Raw genomic sequence first — 12,118 nt, forward strand, 5'->3', positions numbered from 1 at the left:
ATTTAAAGACACTAAAAAATTTAGAAGGCATTAATGTTATTGATAATCTTAAGCAAAAATTCCACAAATATAGTGTACCAAATGCCTCCACGAATAAAACTCATGGTCCTATCTATTTATGACCAAAGCATGTGTTATGAAAGTATATGATTGCCATTGCTCAACCTCAAAGATTCAGAATTATCTGATAACCCATTATCAATTTGTCACTACTGATTATACATTTCTGACATATTTTTTTTTTACCTCTACTGTTTGCTGTTTGAAGTAGTACTTTTGGGAGGATAGCCTAAATTTAATTCCTTCAAACTTTATAGGGGACCACTTGCTCTAGAATTTTAGGATTTGGAAAATAAGTTCATTTTTCATCCTTTTCTACACATTATGATTTTAGAAACTTTGATGTCTGCCTTCTAATGTTTGCTCTCATACAGTGTCACTCTCCTTTAGCCCACCTTGGTCATGTTATTTGCTGTTTTTCTGTTCTCAGAATAATGTATTGTTGTGGTCATGTATTCTCCTTTCCTCTTTAAAAAAAATGCTTAATGAATGGTCCATGTGATTCTTTAGTCTTAAAAAGAGTTTCAGAAACTGAAAAGGTTGAAAATTCCTGCTTGAGATATATTGGGACTTATTCATGTCATCTTCTGTGAATAAACTGGTGGTTTGCCAATTCCTAAGTTCAGTATTTAGAGCTAAAGAAAAATTTCTTTTGGAAAATTGTCCTTTCAACTTTTATATTCCTTTAGTCCAATAGCAATCTTTTCAGTTTCATTTTTTTATTACATCATAGAGTGATATTGTATATAATATTGAATATTTCCTCATTTAAGGGAAGCTAATGTTAAAATGAAATTAGGAGATAGAAGTTACTTCTTCTTAGAAGGATTAAACACTGAAACAACTGTTTAGGATCAAAGAATCTAATTATAAAATTTTTATATGTTAAAAGCAATTGAGGGGCGGCTAGGTGGCACAGTGGATAAAGCACCGGCCCTGGAGTCAGGAGTACCTGGGTTCAAATCCGGTCTCAGACACTTAATAATTACCTAGCTATGTGGCCTTGGGCAAGCCACTTAACCCCATTTGCCTTGCAAAAACCTAAAAAAAAAAAAGGCAATTGACCAAGATAATATTATCTTATCATTTCCATGCCTTTTAAACTGAGTGCTTTGAGATCCCTAAAAAAAAAAAAGTCAGTGGTTAGCAAAACATTTTCTTATTCAAGAAATTAAATATTTTGACTATTAGAGAAACAGAAAGCCAAGAATCATGTCCGTAACAGACCTAATATAAGTAGTCTACTAGTCTTTAATTTGATTCCTTTTTAGACAAGTATGGAATTCAATGTATCTTTCCCTTTTTACAAGTGAGAAACCTAAGTAGCAAACATGATAGAGTGAGAAAGAAGGAAACTGACCTAATAGCAGAAATAAATATAAAGCCTTTAGAAATATACTTAAGTTACTTCACTGGGTTTTTTTCTTTTGTTAGTATTTGTGATTTGGCTTAGCATTCTGTAAAACATTTTGGTTTCTCTAACTGTTCAAGCTGTACCTGTAACTTCTGATATTTTGAGATTTTTTTTAAATGTGTTTTTAGATGTGGTACTTAGTGGTGTGAGGGAGAAGTCTATTTTATAATGAAACTGAAATAGTTTATGGAGTGTAGCTTATGTTCATTTTAAAGATGTCAAGCTACAAAATGCAACTTCATTTGAATTTCTCCAAGTTTTCATAGGAAAAAAAATAATGAAAGGAATGACATGGACATAGGAAGAAAGAACTAATCCTTTAAAAAAAAGTTATATATTGGAATGATTTTGACTTAATATAGACAGTTAGCACTGGCTATTCTTGGTAGACATATGCCTGCAGACTGTCTATGGTTTCTCTATCCATACAATGGGACTCAGTTTCAATATAGTCCAAATTTTCATTTAAAAAATAACAAAAACTCAGACTACTTACTGCTAAGTGAAGATGAATATAATTTCATTTCATTTTTAAGTACAAATCACCCAGATAAAGAATCCTTCTTTTCACAGTTCTTAATTTCATTAATTTAAGGTTCAAAATCTTAGTCTTTTTCTTTCAAAGGAGATGAAATTTTCCTTTGCCACAAGATATGTCACTAACCTTTTCTTGTAAAACAATTAGAATAGCACAATATTTCCCTATAGACCATTCGTGTTGAAGTATTTTGGCCTTTTAAAAAGATATTAATTTGAGTATTCTTTAAGGGAATGCTGGTACCCATAAACATTATGTAAACTAGAAAGAACTCAGACTAAGAGACAATCTCAATTCTAATCCTTACTTTGCTGCTAACAAACTCTGTCATCTGGGGCAAATCACTTCACACATCTGAGTCAATGAAGGGGTTGCACTAGGTGATCTCTAAGGTGATCTCCTTCCAGCCCTTACATTTTATTAAGTTAGTCTTCTGTAATACCTAAAGGCCTTCATATAAACTCTGTCCTCTGGCTCTGACACTCATCAGAGAACAGTGTCATCCCTTTCTTAATGGGGCACTGATGGACTTCTGCTTCATTAATCAGTGTCAAAAATATGCTTGTTTCACTTAGTTGATGTGACTGGCCCCTCCCTTACACCTTCCCCTCCACTCCCTTAACTCCACCTCCCCACTCCTTCCCTTATATAAAACTATCATTTCTTAACTGCTGATTCACATCTAAAATCCTGATGTTTTATTCTTGAAACTGTTGAACTATCCAGTAACCTAGGCTGGATATTGTTGAACCAAAATCTTGTTTCCTTTCCAACAGGCCTGATGCTTCATTATCTTTACTTTTGAGAAATATTATTGGAGGGGGAGATGTTCCTTCTTAGATGCCATTTTGCTCTTCAGTAGCTTTAGCCTAGTTTGCACGCTTAAGCATGATGTCATAAATAGCAGTAGACCCCAGCGGTTATAAGCAAATGTTACACGGCATCTCTTACTGTTTTGTTGTTGGTATTGTAGCATTTATCCTGTGTCCATTCCCACTTCCCTTTTTCTCTGTTCCATTGTTAAAGGCTTCCTATGATCTGTCGCTGTGTTTTCCTTTAGTAAGGTCTGGCAGGAAAGGACGACGGCGAGTGTTCAGTCTGTCGGAGGCTGACAGTCATGGTGGACACTGGGTTTAGGTCTTCAAGCAGCAGCTGCCACGGCAACTCACGCAAAATCAATTCAGGCAGGTTCCTCCATTAGACTTCACAAGCTCACAGCCTTTAAAAGCCTTGCTGTATTTTCATACTAACAACCATGACTCGATCAGGAACAGGTGGGGCACACTGTCTAAAAAAGCATCAACCAGCAGAACTTTGAAAGCATTTGTCTATGTGACTTAAGACCATCATTCTAAAACTTCAATACAATTCATCATAATTGACTCTTTATAAGCTTTCATGTAGAAACTTTTCTTCAAATTATCTTTTTGGCTCTTGTCTAGTTGGAGGATAAAATACTTAGAGAACAATAAGATACTTCAAGCTCAGTTCTAAGCCAAATTTGTGCAGACCTGGAATGATGCCCATTTCTATGAAATACAATGTCAAAGTCAAGATTGGCACAACTTATCCACCAGCAGGCTTATTCCACGTGCTGTGAAATAGAGACAAATTTCCAAATGGAATTTCTTCAGGGTTACCCCAATTCAAGTTTGGAGTGGAGGTTTTATTTTGAAGTTTTGGGTTGGGAGAAGGGAAAGTCAAGGGATAAAGAAAATGAAGAATTAATCAAGTAGCCAAATGTTATTATGGAACTTTTTTTGATACTACTTGAAGTAATAAATATAATTAAAATAGCAAGAGTCTACCACAACAATAATTTCTCTTATAAATATTAATATGCTTATCATTTTCCCCTTTTCACATAATACTAGACATTTAGATTGATTATGGACCATTGACAAGAATCTTTGCTAATGCTTTTGTTGTGGATTTAAACATTTTAACTTTTGCAAATTACATTTCTTCTTTGGTTTCTAAGTTGTGTTCTAGTAGTTTATGATTTCTTTTGTCTGTTGGTAGTATTTTGACTTCCTTTCATTTAAAAGCTTTTTCCCTTTGGGTTTTTCACTCTTGCTTACTTTGCAGTTTTCTTGATTTACTTTATGTAACTTTACTCTGTGTCTTTCTGTCATAAGACAATAAATCAAAGTCTTTTATTCCAGACCTTCAGGCAACATGCATTTAGTAATTGTTCATAGGAGGCATATCTGTAGTATGTAGGTCCTAAGTACCTGATAAAACTAATTAAAAATTCATTTCTTTATCTAAGACTTCTAAACACCTTAGCCTCAATACCCCTTTGCTCGTATGGTTGGTATTTTCCTCAAATTTAGTGTTTCCTTGGACATAATCCTAATATTTGTTAGCCTGAGGAAAAAGCCTTAAGCCATCATGGTGACTGGCTGTCAGGAATATTCGAATGGAGCAGTAATTACAGAAGTGACCTTCATATATTTATATGACAGGAAAATTATTCCCTATTTAGGTCTCATTCTCCTTTACAAAAATATAACAAAGGTCTCCTCTTCTACTTTGCCCTTGCATTAGTAAATTATATCACAATCAAGAAGGTATTTGGTTTAAAAATAGGAAGGGAAGAATAAAAAAAATATTTCTTTGAAAAATTACTGAAATGATTTTTTTAGGTTAAAAAAAACCTAAATTATAGTTTCCAGATTAAGCTGGTTTTTACAATACGATTACATTTCTTGTTGCAAATTTCTAAGATTGTTCATTGTTCCTATCACCAAAGACCCTCCCTTTATGACTATTCAAAAATCTTCTCTGTGATATTTGCCACATTTAAGTAGCTTTCTTCTGTATAACTAAAAGCTACATTAAAACACAAAATTCAACAAGTGGAAAACCATTGAAAAAGAATTTTGAGACATTCACCTGTGAAGGGTACATGCAATATGCTATTGAGTTTACCTAAATGCGTAGTTTGACTCTTTGTCATTTGCAAACTGCTTTATCAGCCCTGAATTATACATATATTAGCCTTCGTATTTACTGCAGGAGAAAATTAGCCTGAAATAGAAGGAAATAAAATGAAATGAAGAGTTGGTACACCTATACTAGCTTGGAATATATACCTAGATATTTCATATCAAGGAACCACCATAAATCCCTCTTTCCAAATAAAATGAGTTAATTGAAATGAACAGAATTCATGTTCTGTGTTTACTCAGCATTTCTTGATCTGATTTTTTGCTTTGAATCACTTTTTCTATTGTTGTTAATCACTGCCCCACTGCCTCTTGAATCTACTTAGGATAAAAATCTAAAGTCAAGAGACTTATTTTTCCTTTTTTTTTTTAAGACTAAACTTAAAAAAGAATCAAGTTGTGAGCACACTTTGATTAGTAGTCTTATTAGAAGAAATGTATTGGGGTGGCTAGGTGGCATAGTGAATAAAGCACCAGCCCTGGAGTCAGGAGTACCTGAGTTCAGATCCTGCCTCAGACACTTAATAATTACCTAGCTATGTGGTCTTGGGCAAGCCACTTAACCCCATTGCCTTACAAAAACATAAAAAAAAAAGAAGAAATGTATATTTGTACATCCAGAAATAAATTTATATTTATTTTTTTCTCTTTGAAATGAGGAGCATTAATCAGGATTTTCCTGTTTCCATTCTGTACACAATTTTGTTTTCTGTCCTTTTCTAGAGCTTTAGTTTTTGCTTTTATTTTGTTTTAGTTTTGTTTGATTAAAACTAACAGGAATCGGGGCGGCTAGGTGGCACAGTGGATAAAGCACCGGCCCTGGAGTCACCAGTACCTGAGTTCAAATCCAGTCTCAGACACTTAATAATTACCTAGCTGTGTGGCCTTGGGCAAGCCACTTAACCCCATTTGCAATCATCAGGAAGATCCCAGTGTATCATCAGAACTAAAACTCATTAATGGGTCTTCTACTGATGGCCATTGTAATTAAATGGTATCCACAAAATGAAGATCTATTTAAATAAAAATTATTTCTCCTAGCAGAATGTCTGCATCATTATAATAGTTTTTTAAGTTACCATCATCAGGCATCTTAGAAGATGTATTTAAAATGAATTCCAGCCTTATTGAGAGTATGTGTATATATATATATATATATATATATATATATATATATATATATATACACATCACTCATTGGAAGGCAAATAGGTAATTTGTCTATAATTTAATCAACATTTTGAAAAAGTACCAAAAAGTACCAAAAAAGAAATTGCAGCTCCTAAAATAACTTCATTAGGTGGAAAGCCTCTCCTTTCCCCTGAAATGGCTCTCTTCCATAGTCCCAGTGGAGAATGATCACTCTAGTAATGGAGTTTGACTATTAGAAGTCCCTCTCTGATTGCTAACTCAGCACTTCTGTATACAGTGTGAAACTAACCACAGCCCAGGGTTTTTATAAACTGAAAAGTTCTCCAGAATTAGACCTTTTTTCCCCCAGTAATTTCACAGTTTGACCTCCCACACCAACCCTGAGCAAATTTCAACAAATTTAGTTTCTGGAAATGGTCATTATACAGATTTGAAATATATCTGTAAGTTAATTAGCACTAGTTTGCTTCCTTATTAATGTGCTCTGGATGGTATTGCCAGGATCCAGCTACACATAAAGCATGTCCACATCCATGTTTCTGCACTGCAATGTTGTTATAATGTCATTATCCACCTATAATTATGTATTCAGAAATATTTACTAGTCATAGTGCAGATTTGTATTGCACCTTAGACATAGAATTTTGATTTGCTCATTTGTATGCATATAGAAAGATTGTTAGAGGCAAGTTGCTTGCCAGATATTTGGCTACTTGGCATATTTTTTCATATGACTCAAGTAATCTTTAGGGAATCATTTTCAAGAGAGAATGTAGAGTCTTCAGGTCCTCAACTAGAAAAAAATAATATCATGTTAAATATGTCTTTGTTTTCTCTACTAGATGATTCTATGGCACCCCAGCAGCTCCAGCTGAGCTTTCCTGATCAAGTGGTGATTGTTAATGAAATCTCCAGTAAGTCAAGTAAGAGCCTTGGAAAGGGTTCAGAAGTGGAAACAGCAAACCTGTCCCCCAGCCTGATTCCTGCCCAGCAACCCACCATCTCTCTCATTTCTGATGACACTACAGATGCACTAAGTGTGGAATCCTTGACTCTGGTTCCTCCAGTTGACCCAAACAGCCTCCGCTCTTTTACCTGCACCCCTCAGTCTTCCACACAAACGGAAACTTATAAAGTGACAGAGGATGAGATTGCCCTTCATGAGCCAGCAGATCAGTCAGAACAGTGATGCAGTTGATTTTGCTCTGTTTTCATTTGTGGCCCCTTCAAACCTGTAGGCATGAAATGGTGGCTATGTGAAGGATACTCTTGAAGCAGCCAGAATTTTAAGACAGGGCCATTGCCTATCCCAACAAATATTGTTTCTGTTTCTTGAAATGAAAGAAACCCAGTTTTCTGTTCAAATTCACATTTCTTGTCTTGTGTGTAAGAAAGACCCAGACATCATAGAAATTGATGAAAACAGAATTTCTCCAAATTACCATAATTATACCTGCCTGATTCTGTTCCATATTTGCAGCCAAAAGAAGAAACTTCTATGTGATAGTCTTGTTATTCTTTTCATTAGACTTCAGACACAAAAAAACTTGTCCTGAAAGAGACAAAAAACAAAAATTTAAAAAGTCTTGTAGCTATGTCAAACTCATCACCAGAAAACTGTTTCCATTCAGCTGAAGTAATTCTGTTTTCATTTTGTTCATTTTGGGTTGACTCAACAGAATTATCTAACAGCAATGGATGAGGTCATTTCAAAAGATATTCAATACAAGATGAACTACAGTAATGTCTCATTGGTATAATATTTATTTCAGCATTTGATATCAAGAGTAGAAACATTTATTTTAAAAAAAAGAAAAGCCACCACCACCTCATTCCTGAAGTTTCTTATAATGCTAAGAGTATGTTTTGTTTTTTTATCTTGAGCTTACCTGTCTTTGCAGAGCTGTCCATAGAGAAGGTATGGTATGCTACATTGTCTTAAGTGACATTTATGACTTCATTACTCACCAACCCAACTCTGCATGCCTATTGAATGAAAAAACACCTTCCTAGAAAGCTGACTTTCTTTTTTCAAACAGACAAGGAATTTGAAGATATCATGTTTCTTTGTCAAAGCCAAGGACTGTTTATTCTCGGAGGACATCTTTTTTGAAAAGATAAAAAGTTCAAAGAAATCTTCTACTCAGGCTTTTTTCTGTAACCAAATGTGAACTGTGTTTTGAGCATCCCTTTTAGTTATTCCCATCTCTCCATGGGGCAAAGAAAGAAATGTGGAAAAACCATGAGGACTGCATAACAGACTTCCTAAAATTTTACACAAATGAAATAAGATTTGTCTACTGAATTTGCCCATAAAATCAGTTTTATACACTCATTCACAGAGGTAAAAATCCAAGAGCCAGCTAATGATCTCAATGGTTATAACATTCAAGACTTTTGCAGTCTTGGGAGATTTGACTCAGTTGTTCTCTTCCCCCTCCCCTTTTTCAACCATCATACAAATGTCTGTAAAATAAGACTATATCTCCTCTTTCATCCTTTCAGCATCACATTTTGTTGTAGATGATTAGTTTGGATGAACACAATGGTATATTTAAAAGGTAACTAAAGATTATACATACCTTTTTACAAAGCAAAATTGTTTACCATTCACAAATAGTTAATATATTATTCATCTCAATCCATTCAACTGTAAAACCGAAAGACTACTTTCTTTTTTGGTGAAGAATCTATCCATCATATGTGTCAATAGTTATTTTCATACTGCTATTGACTTTGAACTGTTGGTGAAATTATCAAAGACTATCCCAGGTACATCTTTGAAGATATGATCAATTAGAGGAGCAATGTCCTTGCAACATCTTTCAAACTAGTTTTATGCTATAGCCTACTGACTTGTTAAAATTCAGATTTTACATCAGTGGAATAGAAATGGTCTAAAAGAGTTGTAAACAGTGGAGAAAGAAGTAAAAAAAAAATTAAGTATGGGTACCAAGTCATTCCAAATAGATCTCCCACTTAGTTTCATCCTTCAGCTCTCCAATCAGAAACATGACAACAGATGGACCCTCATATTGATAAAGAAAACAACAAATCATAAACACATGCTGTTTGAGCAGAAGTGAATAAGGCCCTTGCAAAGACAGTAAAAAAAATCATAGATATTGGAGTTATCATGTGCTTCCCTATAGAGGAAGGAATGGCAGGTAGAATAGGGCAAAAGATGATTGATGGAAATAAATGAATAAAGGAATGGGTGACCCTCCCCCTTCAAACAGCTAATTATTCAGTGTTTACTTATTTTCTTCTTACAGCAGCATGAGTATATATCAGGGGAGGGCAACATTTCATATATTTCATACACATGGAGTTTCCCTCCTACCCCTCTTGGAAGCCAGTATACCTCTGAGAAGTAATGCAACTTCTGTTTCTGAAATTATTTTCACTTTTTTTTTCTAGCAACAGAAAATAGAGAAGCACAGCTACTTTCCCAGGCCATTGTTATTGAAAAAGAATAATACTTTACCAGAAATAAAAAATGAAAGAGGTCCATACCAGAAATTCTATAGAACCACATTTAGTGAAGTAATATGGTTTCACTGGTTTCCTTATCAGAGCACTGTGAAAGAAATTGCAAATTACAGGATCTTTGGTCTTGGGATGGGGGTGGGGCTTTTATTTTTAAGTATTTTCAGTCTGGTGGAGTATACCCTTAAGTATTTGTAATGAGACTGATGGTAATGTTTTGATTCTTTATCAAATGCAAATTGTATCCTTTTATTGAAGGCCCAAAATTCCTTCTTTTCAGGGAATAACTTCTAAGAAATTAAGGTTGGATTGAATTAAGCAGTTTTTGTCATTCTTAGTATTTCCTCCAGTTTTTTTCTTCCCAAGATATTTGTTTAACAAAGTATTGGTGGAATCATAGGCCATCTTCCCTATTAACAGACAATTTGAAGTAATAAAAAAATTAGAACCCAGATTTTTATTAAGAAATAAGTTCTCAAAGCAATATTTAAAAGAACTATCTCACTTATTTGATTGCATAGTAATAGAAATTAAAGAACCTTGGGACATAATTTCATCAGAATGTTGCACATACCAAAAGGAGTGAGCATGATTATTCTTCTCTAATAAACTTGAATAATCCTAGTACTCTAAACTTTTGCAGACTGTCCAAATGATACTCTATAGAACATTTGAATACTTGTGGGACCCTTTGAACCATAATATATTTCATTTGTTTTAAACTGGAAGAATAGTTGCAGACTTTACACCAAAAACAAGAAGTTAAAGTTGAGGAGGCAGAACTTAACACAGTTGCTGCCAAGAAGGATTCTATCTTGCTATAGAAATGAATCTTTGCTTCCCACATCACTTTACATTTTTAATTAGTGTGAATTTTTTTAATGCAAAGTAATGCAATACCATACTTGAGCATGTAGCCAAATCTAAGTTAGACCAAATCTTCATGATCTTTTTGCACCAGTCAGTTGGATTAGTCTTAGGAAAAACTGAAATTGTCATTTGACCCCTCAGAAGTTTGACTGCTAGACCCAAATCTTTGAAATTCAGTTCAGAAAATCTTTTTAACCTCACTTTCTTTCACTTGAAGGAAATTCAGGTACAGCCCTGAATTCATCCCTATTGCAGTTCTTTTGTTCCCAGACCTAGGAAACAGAAGTTAATTTGCCAAAAATAGGAGGATAAGTTTGTTAGTCACTTTAGACACTTTGAATTTAATTCCACATGGAGCATGTAATCTAAGTAGCACAGGTCCTGAGTTAGGCTTAATTCCAGGCTTTGGTGTGCAGCCAAATTATATTATGTAAAATTTTAAAGTGTAGCTAAAAACAAGCAAACCTAACCTCAAGTTGATAGCAAATGTAATAAATTCCTTTTGAATGGTCTTCTGAAGCATGTTGGGTGAAGGGACCTGTGCTTTTATTGCTTTGAGTTCTTTAGAGAAATGGGGAGAGAAGGAATGGGAATGAAAGGAAAATGCCTCAGGGCATCTTTGGGAAATTGGCAAATCAAATTGACTTTTATTATACCAATAGTGACTCCTATGTCAAACTTGTTGCTTTTATGTTTTAGTGGCTATGATATCGTGAAATGATAGTCTTTTTAAAGAAATGTAATTTAAAGAGAATCAGATTTGGTAGAGCTAATTCCTGCAGATAGGGCAGAAATTGAAACTAATTTCATTTAACTTTTCACTTAAAAACACTGTATTTTATTGTCTCATTTTATTTGCTTTTCACTGCAATGACATTGGGGTGGGGGAGGGGGACATCTTTTTTTTTCAAAGAGGGTGACAAACATTTATATACTATAAGCAAACATTCACCAAGAAAAAAAAGGATCAGGTAAGTAGTAGGTTGCACATATTTAAGTAAAGTGATGTACAATACTTGATAACACATAGTTCTGAAGATGCACTGTAAAAATGAAAATACAGGGAGAATTTAATTCTGATCTTTTTCTAGAGGCAATAAATATATTTAAGTCATGTTAAATATTTGGAGTGAATGTAATAATACATTATGTTCCTTTAAATAATAGATGTAAATACTAGATATAGGAAAGGAGCATATTTGGGAAATCTTGGTACAGTAGATGTTACTGAAAATGTGGCCCATTCTAGGGAAGTACCTGCATTTGCTGGCATGAGTCACAATTCATGTGTACTAAGCATGAGGGTGGAAATGAAAACTGGAACTTCCTTGTAAATTTAACTTGATAATAAAAATGGTATTATGGAGAATCTGGTCTGTTACTATACTGTGTCATAATGGAGGCTTCTTAATGTGTTAACAGGAGGCTTCCTCAGGAAGGTAGAGGGCTAGGAACCAGTCCCCCATCAGTTCCTCATCATGCTGAGTCATTCCAGGTTGGGTAGAATTGGAGGAAACCCATCCCTTTTCTTCAGGCAATTCTTTATCAATTATTTCTTAGAAGGGTGGAGCTGGTAAAATGGAATTATTTGAAAAATTATCCTTTTAGGTTTCAGGCTCTTGACCAGAGACAAGTATCACCTCA

At 34.4% G+C, this 12,118-nt stretch overlaps 1 protein-coding gene across 7 annotated transcripts in view; it reads left to right on the forward strand.

Moving 5' to 3' along the window:
* Nucleotides 1–11,843, forward strand: part of CLEC16A (C-type lectin domain containing 16A) — a 254,369-nt gene extending 242,526 nt beyond the window's left edge. For 6 of the 7 annotated variants that reach the window (XM_074196407.1, XM_074196403.1, XM_074196405.1 and 3 more), the window contains one exon: nucleotides 6,958–11,843. In XM_074196407.1, the coding sequence (XP_074052508.1) occupies nucleotides 6,958–7,304 (347 nt within the window). In that variant the 3' untranslated portion in view covers nucleotides 7,305–11,843. Of the gene's footprint in view, nucleotides 1–3,072; nucleotides 3,197–6,957 lie in introns of all 7 variants that reach the window. The other variant, XM_074196409.1, reaches the window with a different exon arrangement.
* Nucleotides 11,844–12,118: the final 275 nt, after the last annotated feature.

Source organism: Macrotis lagotis, chromosome 8, assembly GCF_037893015.1.
Source record: "Macrotis lagotis isolate mMagLag1 chromosome 8, bilby.v1.9.chrom.fasta, whole genome shotgun sequence".
NCBI classification, from domain to species: domain Eukaryota; kingdom Metazoa; phylum Chordata; class Mammalia; order Peramelemorphia; family Peramelidae; genus Macrotis; species Macrotis lagotis.